General features: G+C 38.8%; 2 protein-coding genes across 2 annotated transcripts in view; one reads left to right on the top strand and one right to left on the bottom strand.

Moving 5' to 3' along the window:
- Positions 1-5624: 5624 nt before the first annotated feature.
- On the bottom strand, positions 5625-18857 carry LOC136254341 (kelch domain-containing protein 1-like). Its single transcript, XM_066047020.1, has 5 exons — positions 18150-18857; positions 16672-16823; positions 15442-15648; positions 15230-15386; positions 5625-5975 (listed from the first exon to the last, which is right to left on the bottom strand). The coding sequence occupies exons 1-5, from the start codon at positions 18724-18726 to the stop codon at positions 5734-5736; spliced, it is 1335 nt and encodes a 444-aa protein (XP_065903092.1). The 5' UTR covers positions 18727-18857; the 3' UTR covers positions 5625-5733.
- The window catches only part of LOC136254339 (uncharacterized), an 18414-nt gene continuing 15184 nt past the window's right edge, over positions 18839-22068 (top strand). The window contains exon 1 of the mRNA XM_066047018.1: positions 18839-19438. Within this exon, the coding sequence (XP_065903090.1) occupies positions 19042-19438 (397 nt within the window). The 5' untranslated portion in view covers positions 18839-19041. The remainder of the gene's footprint in view (positions 19439-22068) is intronic.

The raw sequence follows: 22068 nt of genomic DNA, 5'->3' as shown, positions 1-22068 counted from the left end.
TACTTTAATTTCACTTAACATGGTTTCATATTAAATGTCTTGCTGGAAGAGAAGTTCATAACTTTAAATTAAGAGTGGAATAAACTATATTCACTGTGACTTCAAACAAAAGTCAAGGTGTTTAGTATTCTAATTTGAAACTATGTTTTTGACCATGTAAACTGATGCCTCTGGGAGATAAAGACAAAATGATGAATCTTCAATGCAAAAATGGTTGACGTCACCTGTACAGTGGCACCAAATTGTGTGGTAAGTTTTATAATTGTATATATATCTAATCCAAAACAGCCAAGCTGTAAAAAAAGAGTGCGGCCCTGAGAAAGGCTATGGTGAAAAAAGATGTGAAATCCAAGGTGGCGGCCAAGAAATGGCTGTGATGGTAGGTTAATGGTAAAAATTTTAATAACGACAATTCAGGTGAATTTTGTGCCAATTGACCAAGCGGCACCAAATTCACCTGAATTGTTGTTATTAAAATTTTTACCATTAACCTACCATCACAGCCATTTCTTGGCCGCCACCTTGGATTTCACATCTTTTTTCACCATAGCCTTTCTCAGGGCCGCACTCTTTTTTTACAGCTTGGCTGTTTTGGATTAGATTTCACTTCTTTTTGTATTTGTATACCCCAAAGCCGGATATGGCCGGCTTTAGGGCTTTTTAACCTGTCATTTTTTCTTTACTACAGGAAGAAGAAAAGATGAAACAGGGTGATTTCTTTGTAGCTGACCTCTCTGCAAGGTGACCCTTCTAGCTGATCTCTCTACCGGATGACTTGTTTGTAGCTGAACTCTCTACAGGGTGGTTTGTTTGTAGCTGAACTCTCTACAAGGTAACTTCTTCTAGCTGATCTTTCTACAGGGTGATTTGTTTGTAGCTGAATTCTCTACAGGGCGATTTGTTTGCAGCTAAACTGCTGAACTCTCTACAATGTAACTTCTTCTAGCTGAACTCTCTACGGGCGGCTTATTTCTAGCTGATCTCTCTACAGGGTGACTTGTTTCTAGCTAAACTCTCTACAGGGTGATTTGTTTGTAGCTGAACTCTCTACAAGGTAACTTCTTCTAGCTGATCTTTCTACAGGGTGATTTGTTTGTAGCTGAATTCTCTACGAGGCAATTTGTTTGCAGCTGAACTCTCTACATGGTAGTTTCTTTGTAGCTGAACTCTCTACAATGTGACTTCTTCTAGCTGAACTCTCTACAGGGTGACTTGTTTCTAGCTGATCTCTCTACAGTGTAACTTGTTTCTAGCTGAACTCTCTACAGGGTGATTTGTTTGTAGCTGAATTCTCTACAAGGTAACTTCTTCTAGCTGATCTTTCTACAGGGTGATTTGTTTGTAGCTGAATTCTCTACAGGGCAATTTGTTTGCAGCTGAACTCTCTACATGGTAGTTTCTTTGTAGCTGAACTCTCTACAATGTAACTTGAACTCTCTACAGGGTGACTTGTTTGTAGTTGAACCCTCTACAGGGTGATTTGTTTGTAGCTGAACTCTCTACAAGGTAACTTCTCCTAGCTGATCTTTCTACAGGATGATTTGTTTGTCTCTACAGGGCAATTTGTTTACAGCTGAACTCTGTACATGTTAGTTTCTTTGTAGCTGAACTCTCTACAACGTAATTTCTTCTAGCTGAACTCTCTACAGGGTGACTTGTTTCTAACTGAACTCTCTACAGGGTGATTTGTTTGTAGCTGAACTCTCTACAAGGTAACTTCTTCTAGCTGATCTTTCTACAGGGTGATTTGTTTGTAGCTGAATTCTCTACAGGGCAATTTGTTTGCAGCTGAACTCTCTACATGGTAGTTTCTTTGTAGCTGAACTCTCTACAACGTAATTTCTTCTAGCTGAACTCTCTACAGGGTGACTTGTTTCTAACTAAAGTCTCTACAGGGTGATTTGTTTGTAGCTGAATTCTCTACAAGGTAACTTCTTCTAGCTGATCTTTCTACAGGGTGATTTGTTTGTAGCTAAATTCTCTACAGGGCAATTTGTTTGCAGCTGAACTCTGTACATGGTAGTTTCTTTGTAGCTGAACTCTCTACAATGTAACTTCTTCTAGCTGAACTCTCTACAGGGTGACTTGTTTCTAGCTGATCTCTCTACAGGCCTAGGGTGACTTGTTTCTAGCTGAACTCTCTACAGGGTGATTTGTTTGTAGCTGAACTCTCTACAAGGTAACTTCTTCTAGCTGATCTTTCTACAAGGTGATTTGTCTGTAGCTGAATTCTCTACAGGGAAATTTGTTTGCTGCTGAACTCTCTACATGGTAGTTTCTTTGTAGCTGAACTCTCTACAAGGTAACTTCTTCTAGCTGAACTCTCTACAGGGTGACTTGTTTCTAGCTGAACTCTCTACAGGGTGATTTGTTTGTAGCTGAACTCTCTACATGGTAACTTCTTCTAGCTGAACTTTCTACAGGGTGATTTGTTTGTAGCTGAATTGTCTACAGGGCAATTTGTTTGCAGTTGAACTCTGTACATGGTAGTTTCTTTGTAGCTGAACTCTCTATAATGTAACTTCTTCTAGCTGAACTCTCTACAGGGTGACTTGTTTGTAGCTGAACCCTCTACAGGGTGATTTGTTTGCTGCTAAACTCTATACAAGGTAACTTCTTCTAGCTGATCTTTCTACAAGTTGATTTGTCTGTAGCTGAATTCTCTACAGGGCAATTTGTTTGCAGTTGAACTCTGTACATGGTAGTTTCTTTGTAGCTGAACTCTCTACAATGTAACTTCTTCTAGCTGATCTCTCTACAGGGTGACTTGTTTCTAGCTGAACTCTCTACAGGGTGATTTGTTAGTAGCTGAACTCTCTACAAGGTAACTTCTTCTAGCTGATCTTTCTACAAGTTGATTTGTCTGTAGCTGAATTCTCTACAGGGCAATTTGTTTGCTGCTGAACTCTGTACATGGTAGTTTCTTTGTAGCTGAACTTTCTACAATGTAACTTCTTCTAGCTGAACTCTCTACAGGATGACTTGTTTGTAGCTGAACTCTCTACAGGGTGATTTGTTTGTAGCTGAACTCTCTACAAGGTAACTTCTTCTAGCTGATCTTTCGACAGGGTGATTTGTTTATAGCTGAATTCTCTACAGGGCAATTTGTTTGCAGTTGAACTCTGTACATGGTAGTTTCTTTGTAGCTAAACTCTCTACAATGTAACTTCTTCTAGCTGAACTCTCTACAGGGTGACTTGTTTCTAGCTGATCTCTCTACAATGTAACTTCTTCTAGCTGAACTCTCTAGAGGGTGACTTGTTTGTAGCTGAACCCTCTACAGGGTGATTTGTTTGCAGCTGAACTCTCTACATGGTAGTTTCTTTGTAACCGAACTCTCTACAATGTAACTTCTTCTAGCTGAACTCTCTACAGGATGACTTGTTTCTAGCTGATCTCTGTACAGGGTGACTTGTTCCTAGCTGAACTCTCTACAGGGTGATTTGTTTGTAGCTGAACTCTCTACAAAGTGACTTCTTCTAGCTGATCTATCTACAGGATGACTTGTTTCTAACTGAACTCTCTACAGTGTGATCTGTTCATAGCGGAACTTTCTACTGGGTGATTTGTTTGCAGCTAAACTCTTTGCATGATTGTTTCTTTGTAACTGAACTCTCTACAAGGTAACTTCTTCTTGCTGATCTCTCTACAGGGCAATTTGTTTGTAGCTGAATTCTCTACAGGGTGATTTATTTGAGCTGAACTCTCTACATGATGGCTTCTTTGTAGCTGAACTCTCTATTAGGTACCTTCTTCTAGCTGATCTGACTACAGGGTGACTTGTTTGTAGCTGAATTCCCTACAGAATAACTTGCAATGTAATATAACTGAGTAAATTATACATGCAGCTGAATGCTTTATTAGGGTGACTGTTCTATTAGAGTATCTCGATCTCGCATTTGCTGCACGTAGTTGCCTTTCGAATCATAACTCAGTGATTTGTAATGCGATTCTTCTGTACTACTGCAAGAACTTTCTATGATGATTATTCCAGCTACATACTGATTTTCAGCTCGTTGCTCTAAGCGGTTTGCCTGGTAGACACGAAAACTAATAGTTTTTTTATTCATAAAAATCGATCGCGTAATTTTGACACAGGTTGGGTTTTGTGTCATATCTCCATGGTCTTTATCCCGATTCCTTTCAAACCACAAAAAGGCACTCCTACGATGGTTGCTCCATCTACATATCAATTTTCAACTGATTCGTCCAAGGCGTTTACCCTGTAGGCGTGACAGACCTTCGACCTTATTTTACGCAAATAATCGGTCATAACTCCGTGAATGTTCATCGGATTCCTACCAAAGTTGGTACGGAGATCCGCCTTAATGAGCCCTTTAAGTGTGCCAAATTTCAGCCCAATCCGAGCACGCATTCGTGTTTTATGGCGAATTTTGCGAAGTGTGCGAAATGAAGAAGATGAAGAAGAAGAAGAAGAAGAAGAAGAAGAAGAAGAAAAAAACGAAGAAATTAAAACGAAATTTTGTTCGCTCGTATCTCGGAAATGGCTGGAGCGATTTTCTTCAAATTTGGTATGTAGACTACCCTAGCTGGGCGGCACGTCTCCAGCAAATTTGGTTCCAATCGAATAAGGAATCACAGAGCTACATAGGTGTGAAAATTGCGTTTTCTTTCTTCCTGTTAATATACTCACGGTGTGGCGCGCCGGCTTCTTGGGCCGCACGACACACTATCGTGTGTCTTGATATCACAAAGTGCACAAAATGCTGCACTATGCCACTCTACTATGTGTTGTATAACTGCCACCTTTAATTTTACTGTAGCTACAATAAAAATACTTATTTCTAAAACCTCAATTTTAAATCGTCATTTCACAGCTTATTTGTTTTTGTATAATGATAATGTATTGGTTATGATACAGCTGTACTTGATAAACTATTTAAAGATGCTACAAGAAGTTATGTAACACTTCATAAAATACTTGACGATATGTACGTATATTGCATGTACCTCCATTAGACTATTTCTTTCGTACACCATTCTGTTAACTATCAATCAGCAGCTATACAATAAATTCAACAGTACAATTCTTTACTTTGTGTGCACTTGGTACTTTGGATGTAGCTGCGTGACTAATAGCCATATAAATAGCTAACTAGCTAGCTACATTGTGTATGCACTCAGACCACGTTGCTTTGTCATTTGCACATACTTAGCCAATATAAACAGAATGTAGGACCGGGTGTCCTTCAGCTCTTGTGTGCTGCAATGTATGCAACTATAAAGTGGTCTTTTACAGAGGTGTATTGGTGCATCTTTTACTAACAAGGTCTTATAAGGAAGGTTGCACTACTGTGGTCTAAGGTATTTATAATAGAAAACAGAAGTGAAAAATGTTTTTTTACAACACTGCATTTGTTCAACATGGGGACTTTTTTACTACTATGCATTTTTTTGCTAGACTATATAGTTACATCATTATTCAGTATAAAGTCACATTATAAACTCTAGGTATAGTCTAACAAATCATCTGAAAATTATTGGAAACAATGTTTATTTAGCATTATACATAGCCTTGTGTGCAGCTGCATAAGTGTCACAGGAAGCATCGCAAAATCTGTGCAGACTACACTTGTTTGATGAATGTCCAGATAAACACTCAATTTTGTCCTTTTAAAAAATGTATATCTGAAATAGAGTGGACATGTACAACACAAAATAACAGCACAACATAGCTTGCCACATACATATGTACTGATGCACAACATGATGTTATGTATATGAATAGTGTTGTCCCTCATTACGGATCAAGTTTACGGGATGTTCTTCAAATTGTTTACTAGTAATGAACACTTCATCATAACAACATGGAGGGTCAGCATTGATCTGGTCACTTCTCTCCTTCACTTGTTCTAACAGTGACGGTGACAGGTACTGGATAACTGTTGTTGGGTTAGTAGAGTATAATCTGGATGTTATGTCACAACATACCCCCTGTAGTGACTGGACTGCTCCTGTGACAATACATGATATTATAGCTACTGCTGTGCACACTCCTTGTAAAAAAGGAGTTCTATGGGGATGTGCTCCTGGTAAAAATAAGTTCTTTGCAACTTTAAGGCAACAAAATGGGTCTCAAATTTTTGTTTGTTTGGTTTTTTGTAACAGAATTGTGACTGGTGAACCTGTACATACCGAAAAAGGATGGCACCTCATGTATACTTACTAAAAATTGTCTGAGTTTTCCATTGTGACTGGATTGATCACAGAAGTCCTTCTTGTAGTTTGTTCTTCATTTTTAATGCTGTATAACGGGCTTGGCATGAAGTGTAATGGCCACTTCACTATATCAGTAATTGATAGTTGGGGCACTCATTCAGATGAAAGCAATATAAGACTAGCATGCATTGTATGTGCTGTGGTATGCCAAAAGGCACCCATCGGGCTGAAACAATGTCAAATAGTGAAGCAATCAAGCCTGTATAGCCTTAGCTATTATCGAGTTATACTTGTCAGAAGGCATCAGTTAGTTAGCCAGTCAGGCAGTCATGTCAGTCAGGCAGTCAATAGAAAATTTCACTGAATATTTTATAACTAGTATTTTAAAAATGAAGTAGGGATCTATGCAATAAAAAGTAGTGAAACAAGAGATGAATGATGGTATTACAGCATAGTTCTGTGGGTAAGTCCGTACTTGGCATTGAGCAAATTTATATATAGCTAATGTGCCAAAGTAGGGACTTTCCCATTGAACTATGCTGTAATACCATCATTCATCTCTTGTTTCACTACTTTTTATTGCATAGATCCCTACTTTATTTTTAAATTAACAATTTAAAAAAACTAGTTTGTTTAGTTTTTTGTTGTAGCACAGCTAGCTAGTTACAGCTTAGTAAAGTTCGTACTGTGCCAAAATTGGAAGCATATACGTAGCTAGGCCTGTAGTAGCGTGCATAGCTTAGCTTTGATCGTAGTAGCAGTGGCACTCAGATCTATGACCTGTCTCAGTACGATGGTTCGCGTTCTATTCACCCCAGCCGGAAGTTGTTTGAATGAACAGGCCCTTTCAGTTGTCTGGAGCCTAGTCTCGACTAACAGGATGAAGTAATACAATTTCTACTCGAGTACTATCCAATCACATGAATCACTTGCTGCCGATCTTGCCGTCCGGCACTGAGTAGCTGAGTTAGTGTGCTCAGAGGAACAAGCCATCGAGTATCAGTTCATCTTAAGTCTCTTCGTCAATTGCAGTCCAGGCATTGGAAAACGTTGAAGTGACAACTCAGCAGCCTTAATGTTTCACATGCAACACTTGAAATTATAAGTGCCCCACTCTTTCAGCAGCATAAGCGTTTTCTGAAATAATTTTGTGGTGTCTACAGAAAAGTGTTGATACAGAAAATTAACGTCTCGGTATGGTTTTGATGCTTGAAGAAGAAGACAACCAACCTGATTGAAGATACAAGGAAATACATGGCGCACAGGCCATACACTCGTCGGAACCCCAAAAGGCACATCCCACCGGTGAGTTTGTTGTTGTGGCGTAAAATGGTGACGGTGTGCTGCTTCGTTTGGGCTCTAGGCTTGCAACTGTGGTCAGTGAGTGAGGCAGTGAGACTAAAATTGAAGTTTTTGGTGATTTTTAAAATTTAATATTCGGCCACTTGAAGTGTTTTGTTGTATTTAATGCTGTTTTATGTATTGTATGGACTAGTACTATTCCGTAAAGGTGGTTTTCACTGCATACAATGTTTGTAGGATGATTTTTAAAGATGGAATTTTGGGCGGCACATGGAACATTCACCATGATCCCTACTTAAACGGTACGACCATACTGTTTGATATTGTAGCAACCTTTTGGAAGCATTTCAGGTTGTACTAAAGACACTGTTGCATAGGCTTAGGTATGCTGTATTGGGTGTATTGAACCACAACCCACCCACTTTGCCCCACTCAGTCTTGAAGTCAATGACAAATACAATATTTAATAATATGATAGATGTTTATAATCTCTCATGTACAGGTTCCCTTAACAGAGCATGCACGTACAAAGGAAGGCTTTGAAACTGACAATTTCATACCACAATATAATAGTACTAGTGGTCTATAATTATGTACAAGGTCAAAGACATTTGTGAATTATATCCCTCCTGGAGGAAGACTGAGTGTGGCCCCGACAAGACATTGGGTGGTCTGCAGTTTGAATCCTGGGGTTGGAGGGATTTTTTCCTTACTTTGGCCCCTTTTCTGTTACAACTTATCAGTCACTAAGTCAAGTCAAATTTCATGGGAAGCCATATAAGCAAACTGTAAAGAGCACACTTAACTCTAAGTCCTTGAAACTGGTTAGGTAATCCTAAGGTTGCAGCACATGTTGCTGTCAGACCTTCAGTGCTGGTCACTGCAAAGTGTTAATAACAATAACAATAAAGTTTAACTAGCAAAAATTTCTGTTGGAAGCTCTTATACAGTGTAGTTTCAAGTGAATGGAAATTAGCTAAGTCTTTGATTCTTATGGTTTTCCAAAGTATTCAAAAAGTACCTTTTGATACTTTTTAAGTATGAAGGAATGTATAACTGTGAGGAAAACAATGGTCATCTCATAAATGAAGACAAACTATTGTTGACATAAACGTAATGATAATTTTATGCACTACAGTGGAACCTCTCTTAACAAACTCTCTAAGTAAGGACACAATAGAAAAAACCTCCATAATAAGGACAAAAACATTTTGGTCCCAACAGGTCTGGTTAATACATTGTTTACCTCTGAAAGAGGAAAACCTCTGTATTACAGCAAAAAGTGGCAAAAAATTCTGGGTCCCAAAATGTCTGTAATAGAGAGGTTCCACTGTACATATTATTACTGCTTAAACAGTATTGTTCTACACAGAAGAATACTTGTGATATATAAAGAAAACATTAGGCAATGTTATTTTCACCAAACTTTATAACCTCATCATTTTATTTTAATCAGGAATCCATGTTGTAGTCGTGTGATCTCTTGTGGAATTGCTGTCATGATCCAGAGGAGGTTGGACACGATACAAGCGCTTCTGAAATTTATTACTGTTAATTGCATATTTCTAATATGTGACGAGGAGTAAGTGTTAGAAGAAGTGTTTAGCAATATCCACACCGCGTTACCTTGTACTTCTTAAGATGAACAGCAAATTCTTATTGCAAGGCGGGTGTGCGACTTTCTAATTCTCTTTTCGATTTTCTGTGAGGCCAAACTAGCGGCATCTGCTCTTTTTTTTCAATACCCTGAGAGGCTTTGTTAGCATGCACATTGCTTTCTTTGACAATTATTGTGCCTAAATACACATACATAAGGCGTCCCACATGGATTCCACCCAGCAAACGCTTACACACGTGATCTCCGTAGATTTCAAGAGCGATTTACGTGCCTGGATTATTGGGGCTAAATGGGGTTGACCGGCTGAATAGATTAAACTTGAAGTGCACTCTCGAATGGTATTTGTGAAAACTTTCGTGAACGCTTGGTTAAACTTTCAATACAAAATGTATGCGCTCACGTGTGCATGTCCAACCTCCTCTGGTCATGATCTGAGTAATGGTGGATGATTTTAAAAGAGCCACTAGTCCATGTGTTGTTGTTATAGAGGGGAATATAAATAAATAATAATAATAGTGCTATTTTTCCATATTGCACGAGCAATGGCGGTGCTTTAACTGGTTTATTGTACTAAAGTAGTGGCTGCGAAGAGTGGGGGTGATGCCAAGTAGCAGGAGGTGAGTGCCTATCCGCGTAAGCTCGAGACCGTGTGTATTCACTGCAGTGATTAACATTATTCATACTTGTTCATACTGCCTCCAGTGTCAGAGCACCAGCGTGATGAAGCTAGCTAGCTACGTAGCTTTAATTGATTTGAGCTGCCAAGAGCGACAGTAAGTGGCCAACTGCTTCTTTCTCGGTTGAGGCCTGGCTTAAAGCCCATGAGTAAGTCTGTGACTTTGTTATAGAGAGGCTTGCTATTGTGTTTGGCGGGTGAGTGCATTTATAGAAGCCATGGTGTGGCGCTGGGAACGATACCACGGAGGCAACTGGAGCGAATTAACTTATCGTGTTCCACCTGGCTTTACAACGTGGACAGGAGTCATTTTGTAGTGTTGCTCTGTTCCTTTCGCTAAGAATGGCTTTCAGGGTAATTCTCCCACTTGTGTTTAGGTCATGGCATTGTTCTATGTGTTTATGATACGTCATAATTGTTGAATGGCTTCATAACATTGCAGTGGTTTGGTGAAAGAATGCGATAATGTGTCTGGCATTGATCATGCTTTGGTCAACTTGTTTACTGTTTCAACAGTGCTGTATTGGGATCAAAGGGAAAATACAGCACACTTGGGCAAATGCAGCACAGTTGAAATAAATACAGCACCCTGCCAGCTTTGAAGTGTGCAGCCAGGTGTACAATATGGAAATAAAAGTACAGTTTTCACTTTGATCTTTTCACCCAAAGTACAATAAAGATTTTTACAAGTCATTCATGATGGATTACCTGTTAATGGTTTCCTCATTCCAAAGCTATATGCCATGAAGTTTTTGTGAAATCATACCTATGCACTTGTGTCACCATCATTCTTGTGCTGTGAATCCCTTATCACACGTGCTGACTCACAATACAACAACACAAAACTTCGAGTAAACTGTGTCCAATCACTGGACTGGACTACTGGACTGAAGTTTTGTGTTAATTTACACAAAGGTAATATACTATTATATACTACAGATTTTTTCTATAACTAAGCTATACCATAGCCTCCAGCTATTAGATGCATACATGACCACTTCAGCAAACATCCAACTTGTTGGCACAATTTCTGTTTTTTTTTTAAAAAAAAAGAAAAGAAATTTTCTCACCATTATTCACAGTGTCCAAGGAACGGATCACCAAATTTTCAGCCTTCTGTGATGAGTAGTTTTGGAATTATAGTACTACACAGTAGGAAGAGCAATACAAGCACTTACATTCACGGCCATAACTTCCATTTGTATTATTTTTCTTAAGGCTTTAGGACACCTGGCCCTACAGCCTGTTCAAAGTGGAGAAGGAGAAAAAATCCATGACTGGACCTAGGCAGCCTCGAACCTGCAGCCATCCGATTAACGCTCAATTAGTCTACAATGTTGCAATTTGGCTTAACATGTTCACCATGGAGTAGCAAGGTATAGTGTTAGTCCCTGTAGTCACTCATGGGTATGAAGGTGGTTTAGTTGAAGAAATGATGACAATCTTGCTTACGTTTACCACATTGTAAACAAACACACATGACATGCATACTGTTGGGGCTACAGAAATGAAACAAAGGTTTTCGAACTCTCCATGAGCAGGCAAACAACACAGTGTATAGTTTCAGTCAATTTGAAACTTTCTTCTCTCTGTAATGGCCCGATAAAAATTTGCATATTTTGCTTTTGTAACATGCATAGTTCAATAATTGAATTTTTTTTAAATTTCTCAATACGGATGCTTGTGCGAACATGTTAGGTTTTTTGCTGAGATGGTTACATGTATTAGTTAGAATGGGGTGGCCAAGGTAATTAATTGTGGGTAGCCAAGCCCACATCATCCTCAGGTCTCTAAATAGCTTAGAAACCGAACTCGACTCATTCTAAGTGATTTAGAAATTTCTTAGGTTAAGAAATAATGAGAGGAAGTGGAAAACTGTGCATACTAGCATTGGGATTTATTCTTAAGTCGAGTTGATCATGTCATTGCTACTGCACCAGTGTGATATTCACAGACGTAGTGCCAGTATCAAGTAGTTACTATGCCGGGGTAGAAAGACACAGTTTGTCTTGTCCAGAAAGTAAGCTATTAAGAAGCAAATTGTGAGTGCTAGTTTCAAATTTATGGTGTCAGCGTAACACTGTACAAGACGTTGGTATTAAATTCCTAGCTGAATGCTTAAGAAAGTAAGCTAACAGTAAGGACACTTTGTATTTGGCTTTGCTGATATTTGTTTTGATGAATGTAGTAAACAACCACTGGTGAGACCACAGGTTAATAACCTTTTAGTAACCCTGCCACAGGTTTCTATTGGATTTAGACATCAAAGGAAATATTACGTAAAATTTTCCAAATATAGTTGTTAAGTACACATTGACTAGATGGCACACTTACTCTAGACACCTTATACAGTTGAAACACTCACGCTAAATAATTTGGAAGCACAAGGCCGTTAGAGCAAACCAGGAGTGTCACACTTTGTACTACATGTCTGGCAAATACTACTGTCAGCTGAAGTAACAATTGCTTCACCCAGCTCCTCAAGAATGTTGTTTACTAACCATTTGAGTAAATACTATTGTCTGAATTACTTGGAAAACAAGGGGCCGGGGGCACAAATTATTCTCTCCTAACAGAAATTACAGAAACACATATTGCTCTTTAAAAATAATTATATACGCATGGTGCTTAACAAGCATAATAAATTTAATGAAAATTTCTCAAAAATTATAAGCACATGTGCCTAATAACTGGGGTCTGATGTATACTGTACAGCGGGAAATTGTTGCGAGGTTTAAGATTTTGTGAGACAGCCCAGCATAAATTTCTGCAATTGCTAAATTCATGAGAAACAAATGATTTCTCACTATTCATAACATTCTATGCAAAATAATTTTGGCACACGTCTCTAGAAATCCATTTGTCAAAAGCAGCCAGAGCAAATCAGTGACATATGGCTCAAGATGTGTAGAGTATTGGTGTGACTATCCATCATGGTAAAAGTAAACTTCACTGGTATGTGTGTGTAGTGTATGTGTGTAGTGTATGTGTGTGTGTGTGTGTGTGTGTGTGTGTGTGTGTGTGTGTGTGTGTGTGTGTGTGTGTGTGTGTGTGTGTGTGTGTGTGTGTGTGTGTGTGTGTGTGTAGATCAACGATTATCAAAAATTTGGTCATATACGGTATTGTGCACAAAAAAGTAACAAAGAAGTCGTGAGGGCTCGTGAATGTTCGTGAAGTCTGTTAGGTCGCAAACAGATTTTCTAAGGTTTGAGAACAGATGTTGTAAGGTTTGGAAATGGTATGCGAAAGGATTGTGAGGCTTGTGAAGTGCTCTGTGTGTTTTGGTGGGGTTCATGAAGCCACATATAAAAAAACCAATTAGTGGTCATTTAATGCAGTCTGTTGGTCAATTGCTAGGTTACCCATGACACCTTCAAAAGCAAACCATTAGTTATGTCAACAGCTTATGATTCAATTAGTTCGCGAAGCTTACACAGACCTGTTCACTAAGTGCATGTGACCTGTTCGTTAAACGTATGCAAGCAACTCGCAAGGCTTTGCACTTAACAAACATGTGCGAACCCTCGCAACTACTTCGTTACTTTTTTGTGCAGTGTACCATAATACTGTACATTCTGGCAGTATATTCTGGTAGTACTATGTACAAATAGCTTTCACTGTAATAACTATTACCATATCATAGTCCCCTGTAGGTAAAAAACAGTGAAAAATCTAACACACTGGTTTTATTAATAAAGAACTACTGTAATCAGCGCATAAACATTGGCTACTTGCTCTAAATTATGCGACATTCTTGTCAAAAAGTTCTAAAATGATGATTCAAGCGGACAGATGATGCAGGTACTAAATCCAAATGAATCTTAGAATTTCAAACTGGTTTAGACCAGCAGGTACGTACGTTTGTACATATTTTGCAGATACACTGATAGCACTGCCAACAGCATCATCAGTTATTCTGGCTACACAGAAATGACTGATATTGATGGTGCAAAATATCATAGGGTGTCTTTAAAATTTTATGCTTTTCAATCCTATTTTGGTATATATTTGTATAAATACTTAAGTACATAAAAGTAAAGAACTTAAGTATCATACAGTACAATAGTACAGTAGGAACCACAAAGGTTTGGGCGTGGCCCATGAAAAACATCACCCAAAAACCAGCCTGACAGATGAGGCAGTATTGGTTAGGTAAAAGCCAAGCCTTCAGATTGACCCAAAATGCTTTAAACAAGTTGCTATGGAATTGTAAACAAAATTGTTAAATGGAATTTTCTAGTGACTGACTGACTGACTGAGTGAATGACATATGCCTTCAGACAACAATAATGGCTATGGCTACAACAGTTTGATTTTTTCACTGTTCAATGTCGCTTCATGCAGCCAGACATGTGCCTTTTGGCATACCGAAATACGTACAATGCCTTCTTCATGGACTTACCAGTGTCCTCCTTTGTGTTCCATTCATCTTTACTGACAGCAAAAGGTGTCGATTTGGCAGTAGTACGATGGCTTCCTTTTGTAATGGAAATTGTCAGTATTTTTCACAGTGGCTACTTTGATTGCAGAGGTGCTTATCGAACAGTTCTTGATTCATAATGCTGTGTAACAGACTGAGCATCGCCTGACAATGAAATGTACTGGATACTTCACTTTTTCAGATGATAATTGGTAGCTGGAGGGCGTGGCACCATTTTTCTCTTGATGTGATATGCATGGGTTCACCAGTCATAATAATTTTTACTTCACAAAAATAAGTTAAACAAGTACACACAAAAAATAGAATTTTCAACTAGAGTAGGGACCATATAGTTCATCGATAAAGTACTGAAACAAGTTGGAGTAGTGTGCAATATTAAACCACAGTTAAACAATAAGAAGTGTTATATCCCTACTGTGCATTTCTATTATATCTTGAGTACAGTAGGGATATAACACTTCTTATCGTTTTACTGTGACTTACTATCATGCACTACTCCAGTACTTTTTATCGATGTATGGTCCCTACTCTAGTTGAAAATTCCATATTTTTTGTGTATTTGTTAATAAGTGCATGATTATTTGAGCAGACAAAAACCTCTTTTAAAATGTCAGCTTTCCTCTGAAAGGAACCCAACAAACATTGAGGTAACACAGGTGTGCAGTACAAAAATTGTGGCTACCATCATGTACTTGAAGTGTTTACACTGTAGCTGAAAACTATGATCAGTGGTCTACCAGTAACCATACAAGGGTATTAATATTATACGCACACATTTTCATTAGTAGGTACTGTATAGTTGGAAAGTTTGGTGGTGTAAACTTTGGAAAATTTGACATGATAGGAGTTTGGTGAGAAAAATGTTTGATGAACTTGTTAGACAGATTTGTATAAAGCAAACAATTAGTTTTGGTGGATTTTAGTTTGGTGAAACACTGTTTACTTACCAAACTTTCCTCCCACCAAATGTTTTGGCTATGCAGTAAAATTATGTAGTTTAGTGTTAACTCACCAAACTTCAACTTTCTCATTTCAGTGACAACATGTTTGTCAAACTTTGACTTTCTCTGGATGTTTCCTCCAAATATGATGGCATCAGTTTGGTAGTCATGGTTACTATAATATGCACTGCTCATATGAAACATCCTTGCTCTAGTGTTCACCATTAACTGTGTAAAGATATTACTGAGATTACGATTACATGGTATATGTAAAAATATAAACCTCTTTCCAAGTCATCGATGCAACATCCAACACCCACATGTCTCTGACATGTTTGTTATCACGTCCCTTTCCCCAAATAACAAGCACTTTCTGTTCCCTCCTGGCCTGAGGTAGTTTAGGATTTACCAATGGTACCATTGTGTGTAGCGTACGACTGGTGGGCCATGGCTCCATCTGATTGGCTGGAAGATGTGGACCTGACCACGCCTACAAGAAACACAGAGCAACTTTTAGAAGGATGATCTGTGGTTGACATAATATTAACAATTCTGCTGTACTTACAGTAGACATTCATTCATTTACAAATACAAAAAAAAGTATTTAGACTCTATTTAGGCTGTTTTGGGTAGGTAATAAATCTCATATACTCCACCTTGTTTTCTAATATACTCCACACCTTCAGGAACAATATAACATATGCTCAAAATCTAGGTTTATCCATTCACTATGCATTTTTTATGTGCAGTGATGTAACAAGGGCACTTATTTTGTCAAATGAGCATGCATAGTTGCAATGGTGCTAGTATTATTGTAAGAAAACCACAAGGTAAGTAATCCGATAATGTAAAATAGAGTCTAAAGCAATTATACTTGCAGAGTGTGGAGTATATGAAAATTATAAACCTGAAGGCCTGAATCTGTAGCGCACAAACAACACCCTGCAGGTGGAACGTCTACAACAAAGACGTAACACAACACAGACCTGCATGCAGACCTCTCTCAACAAGAATAAATGTACTGTTGCTCCTTGTAAGGAACAAGCAAATACTATACACGAGCACTCCAGTGAAGTAATTATTCTAATTAAACACTTTTATTAAAATGATCACTGTTATCCTTGGTACTGTATAGTCAATAATGTTATACTGTAACAGTTTTAAAAGCAAACATAGCAGGTATACACACAAGTACAGCAGTCCTTCCATTACCCGGCCATTGACTAATTGAACATTCTATTACACAAACAGTATAGATGATTGCTCTATTAGAGCACTTTGTCTAAGGTGTGCATTCTGATAGAGTAATAGGCTTTGTATATAACTTCATTAATCTGAAATTGTTGATAATCTGAATGCTCTGAGGGCTCGAGTTCAGATAATAGAGGGACCACTGTAAAAAGTTCTTATTTCAGGAAAATGATTTGTCAATGTTTCAAAGCTGAAGACTTTACCAGATGGCATTCAGTATAGCTATTGCTTGTAATGCAACAGGATCACATGATCCACTCACCATACTCTTCATATTCAATATATACACATGGTTCATTCTGGTCTCCTCCACTCTACCACCAAACAGGAGGGCGTGGTCAGGATCAATCTCTATAAAGGTGAACGCCCCAATAGGTGGAGGTCTATTAGGACAATCAATCTCCTGCCACTGACCTATATACAACATTAAAGTACTTGCGTGGGTGAAAATCAAACAAATAAGAGTGCAATTATTTTCATACAACACTGTGTACAGAAAGTATAGCACTGTTGATCATGTGCATAACATTTTAAATTACCAGAAGTAGCCAAAACGATGCTATCTGTTTGTTTTATGACCAAACTTACAGTGTATATTATTCTGTCTGTACAGTTTTGTGCCGCAGAGGTTAACTATGGGGTGGGTAAAACTGGAAGCTGAAATGGACTGGGGGTGTGACATAGGTAGGTAAAAGTTAGTCTCATGCCCAGCTGGACTCGCGCTAATGCGTAAACACTGCCTAGTGACAATACTTGAGCTTCTTGGGTCCAGAAGTGCTATCCAGCCAAAATATTCGCTGGCCAATCAGAATCGAGGAGTTGTATAATCACATGAATGTATTGGAAGTTGATGAAAAAGCAGACTATTTAAAGTCGTTTTATTATAAGTATTCACCTAGGTTGTTAAAGAGGTTTGTTGTCAAGTTGTGTCTTCCTCACCTTATAAAACCGAAGAATGGTGACTCGACCTTTCACTGGTAATGAAATACTATCCTCTACTAATAAGAGATCGCATCTAGAAAATCGCCCTTTTGTGAGTTTTACTTTATTCCTAGCCATTTTGAATGGTTTTTTTACTGTTTTTAAGTGATTATGCAACTCCTCGATTCTGACTGGCCAGTCAATATTTTGGCTGGATAGCACTTCCGGGCCCAAGAAACTTGAGTATTGCCACCAGACGGTGTTTGTATGAGCCCAGCTGGGCATGAGACTAGGTAAAAGTGGGATGGGTAGTTGGAGATCAGTTCATTTGTAGCATGCAAGAAGGGGCAAGTAGATTTCTAAACAGTGAGAATATATCTTGTCACATATATTACATCAAAATAGCTTTTTTCGCACCTTTTTGCTTGATTCTTCCACTGAAATCATTGGAATACTCTAATAGAACAGTCAGTGTACTAGCTTCAAATCATGGCAATCTAAGAGCCAAAAGCACACAAGCAAAGAAATTTGAGACTATAATACCTGTTTCCCTGTGACAGAGAAAGACTGTTGATTCAGTGACTGCTCTATTAGAGTATCTTAATTGCTTCTGTGAAAGGCTGAGCTTTATATTAGTCTGATTTCACTATCTAGAATTCTACTTGTCCCTTCTTGCATGCTACAGATGTTTTAAACTCACTTGATAACCCACTCTCCATCCTGGTTTTACTCACCTATCTCCCGCTTCCTGTTTTACCCACCCAGCAGCTACATGTACTAATGTAGTTTTCCCATTCCTGCACATGATGTCAATCTTACCAGTGTTAGGATCAAATGAGTGTAGTTCATTGTTCCATGAATAATCATAGTGAATCTTGCTGTCATGACATGTGATGTATTGAGCCCCACCCCCTTGTCCTACTGCTCCAACCCCCCCAAATATCACCAGTTTTCCCTGATGTGTTACCATCCCTCCGTGACACTTGCACGCTGGAGGACTACCACCTGTTGATTGAAGTTTCTCCCATTCCATCTTAGTAGGGTCCAGTCTGAACACGTCATTGGAGAATTCCTGGTTGTTCCATCCTCCAAACAAGTATACCATTCCTCCCATGCCGGTCATTACTGAGGCAGAGCCAAGCACTGGTACGTTTTCTTCATTACCATCTTTTCCTGACGTTTTGTGACGACGCCAGCGATTTTCAGTGATATCAAATTCCTCTATTGGGTAGTCTTCGTCATCTTCTTCTGGTAGTGCGATATTTAGAGGAAACCTGTCGTCTCCTTCTCCCTCAATTTCTTGTGTAAACCCACCCCATACGAACATCTTATCATCTACTATGGCCATCGCTGCGCCAGTGCGGGCAGTAGGGACTTCAGGTATGTTTGTAGCCATCTTCACGACAGCTGAACTAGTGCGAACCAAAGGGGAATTCCTATTGAATTTCCCATTCCGTCATAGCTAGACAAAATTAAACAAAATTCACTGAGATGAAATTGCGGTAACACGTTTTGCTGGGCGTTCCCGGGAATTCCCTTTTTCAAACTCGGTTCAATGACCACATTTATACTTTATAGTGAAGGGAAGGAGTACAGCGATAGGTGGAAGTCAAGCGCGACACATCGTGTTGTAGAGGGACTATATGGTGAACTAGAGGTGAAAGTGTATTTCGCTGACTAGAGCCAGTAGAGGTGGCCAGTCTACATTATAATGTCTGAAGGTTTAGAACCACACCATCACATAATACGACGCGCTGGCTCCACTCTTAACAAACACTTGAACTTGAGTGATGAAGCGCTAATAACTCGACTGATTGATAGAGGTTGTATCGGTGCAGATGATAGGGGAAGATACACTGGTAAAACCAAAAGAGTGAAGGACAGGTTTATTGCCAGGTTTCAAAACCAATCCTACGAGTTGTTCCTATCCTTTGTGGAGTGTCTAAGAGAGGATGAAAAGTATTCCCAACTTGTAGCTGTGTTGGATGATGCATTGGCTGAGTATGGCCATGTGATCCCCAGTGATGTGACTACAACAACACGTGATGCCAGCCCCACCCCCATAGAGTCAGTAGAGACCACTACACAACAAGATGATAATCCATTAAGTAAGAGAGTACACAGTCTGTGTGTGATTGTTATATGATTGTAGGGATAGTTGTCCGCACTCCGCAGTCAATACATGTGCCAATGGAGTATGTTTATATTCAATGGAACCATAGCAATTGAATCTCAGAGAGGAAGATAACCTTGCATGTTGTCAGAGAGTGAAGTCTTACCACTGGGTCTGGAAGGAATGTCAAGATCCTGTCTCCCCATATTCATAGGCTTTAGGGATAATAAACAATGATTCTATAGAAAATTGTGCATAATTTCCTTTGATGTGTGGAGGTTACTATCTACAATAGAAACCTGCGGCAGAGTTACATACTAACTAGTAACCTGTGGTTAAGCCAGTGGTTAAGCCAGTGGTTGTTTAATAGCCTTACTGTTTGCTTTCTGATAAGAGTACTGTTATTGGTGTTGATACACTAATGTCACGGTGTGGTGCTGACACTACTCAAAAGATAAATCTTGATACTGGCGGGCACAGTTTGCCACTTTCTCTAAGGCCAAAATAGTTAACAAGACATGAACACTGAGCAGAGGGCTTGAGTATTTTAAGGAATGACCTCTAGTTTGTGTGCCATACATGACTGCTTTATTAGAGCATAGATAATATACCCCCCTGGATTGGAAACTAGTAAGCGCCACTGGTTACAGGCTGGTTTTGTGCCCCCTTCAATAACAAGACAAGTTCTCTGGGCGAAACAAGACTCACCACTGGTAATGGATTGATGTTTTGGAAGCTAACAGCGAGTTTCGAGGTAAATTGGCTCTTTATTGTGCGATTGGTAGAAGCGAAACTTAGCGCGAGATGTGACGGTTTGAACACCCTGTATGCTACGCCCTTCACACCCAGACCAGTCCACAGAGCATTATTTTTAATGACTGTGTAGTATAAATTGTGTAGCAATACTGTTTAGAATCTCTGAGAGAATGTGCTTCCCGTTTTGCCAAAAAACATCATCTCAAAAACCTGCCAAAGAAGTTATGGGAAGGCATATTATTCAGCCAAGGCTATTCTTTATAGCATAGGTAACCTTGTGATACTTTCTTTTTCTACCTACAGCACTTAGTTTAGCCAAGAATGTGCTTCCCCCAAAGCATGTAATCTGCCATTATAAGACTTCCAACCAGAAGTTACACGAAGTGGTCTAACTTACCAAAACAATTATCATAACAACACCACAAGTCATTCTCGTTACAAACTGAAGTTGTTAATGTCACTGTTTGGCTGTAATAGGATTAAATTTGTTGAGGCTTGAAACCATGCAGCCCAAGGACACTGGTTCTTGTACAAAGTGTATGGGCATGCGGCGCAGTTTCCAACCCAGGGGGGGTATATTACCTATGATTAGAGTATCTCGATCTTGAAAGGTGCATTGACTGTGCACCCTGTTGAGTAAGAGTGGAGACCCTTTAGTTACCCTAGCCATGTTAATATGCACAACTAACTTTAACATGTGCCTGGAATAGTACATTCACATGATCTATAATTGTGACTGGGCCAGCAAAACAGGGCACATGGGCACACAAAATTTTCCTACTTTTTCAAACCACTCATAACTCTTTATTCCATTAAGGTACATATGACCATACCCTGATTCAACATTTAGTTGGCCAAGTTACAGAACGCAACTATCTTATTCAAATACTAAGATATGACCTGTTGTACACAGAGTGTAGTATGTGCCCACGTGTACATGCCCTGTTTTCGCAGGCCTGGCCACCATTAAATAACCAAAATTTGGTGTGGCTATGTAGAAATTGATGCGGGAGATGACAGGAAACAAGGAATAAATATGAAGCCCCACTTAGTGAATGCCAAATAGGGTTTGTGGATTGGTAATTCAATAACGGAGTCCACATTGTCTGAGGGGCTAGCTGTAAATAATGTGGAAACCTTATCAGCACATACTGACTATAACAGTTTAGTGAGGAGATCAGAACTGATGAGCTGCATACACTGAGTGTGATATATAAGATCTTGACATTTGTTGTGTAATGTACATAGTTAAAAGCAACACACTGTGCTTCATTGTGATATTGTTGTTGTGGTAGGTTTGCTCAACAGTTTTGTTGATGGTTTTGTGTCCTTATAAAGTGTCAAGTAGGCCACAGTTTTGTATAGAACCAGTTTCAAATGTTTCACGCAATTTAAACAAAGCTGAACAATGTACAATAGCATTGTTATAATTACTGTATAGCCAGTAATTTTCAAGGGACAAAACTTTCATGAATTGTGTAAAATACGATTTTGCATTTTTAATTCTCGAAAGCTTAGAAAATGTTTCACTTAGGTAATAGCTATGTGTATGTAACCTCAAACATTTCATGATTATATTTTCACGAAGTTGTCATCAGTGTTGGGGCAATTACTTTTTAAAAGTAACTAGTTACATATTACTTGCAACTGAACTATTTGGTTACAGTTACCATAAAATAAAGTAACTATAATAATATTACATATTATATTACTTTGTGTCCATAGCCTTAAGCTGTCACGTGTACAACTACCACCTTATCATGTGACATGATTGTGTTGTTGGACAATGTGTCATTCATTAATTTGAGGTGGCTTTGTTACTTTGTTGTGGCTAGACATTACTCAGTGGATTACTAACAAGATTAGTAA

Source organism: Dysidea avara, chromosome 4 (assembly GCF_963678975.1).
Source record: "Dysidea avara chromosome 4, odDysAvar1.4, whole genome shotgun sequence".
NCBI lineage: Eukaryota > Metazoa > Porifera > Demospongiae > Dictyoceratida > Dysideidae > Dysidea > Dysidea avara.
Note: the sequence above shows the minus strand (reverse complement) of the source record. Positions and strands in the feature narration are given on the sequence as shown.

Bases quoted from the DNA above. Each gene is read 5' to 3' on its own strand.
- LOC136254341 (XM_066047020.1), bottom strand. From the start codon at position 18,726: ATGGCTACAAACATACCTGAAGTCCCTACTGCCCGCACTGGCGCAGCG. The intron at 15,649-16,671 runs GTGAGTGGATCA...TGTTTCTTGTAG, and splicing joins TATTGAATATGAAGAGTATG to GCGTGGTCAGGTCCACATCT. The intron at 15,387-15,441 runs GTTTATATTTTT...ATCTTTACACAG, and splicing joins CATCGATGACTTGGAAAGAG to TTAATGGTGAACACTAGAGC.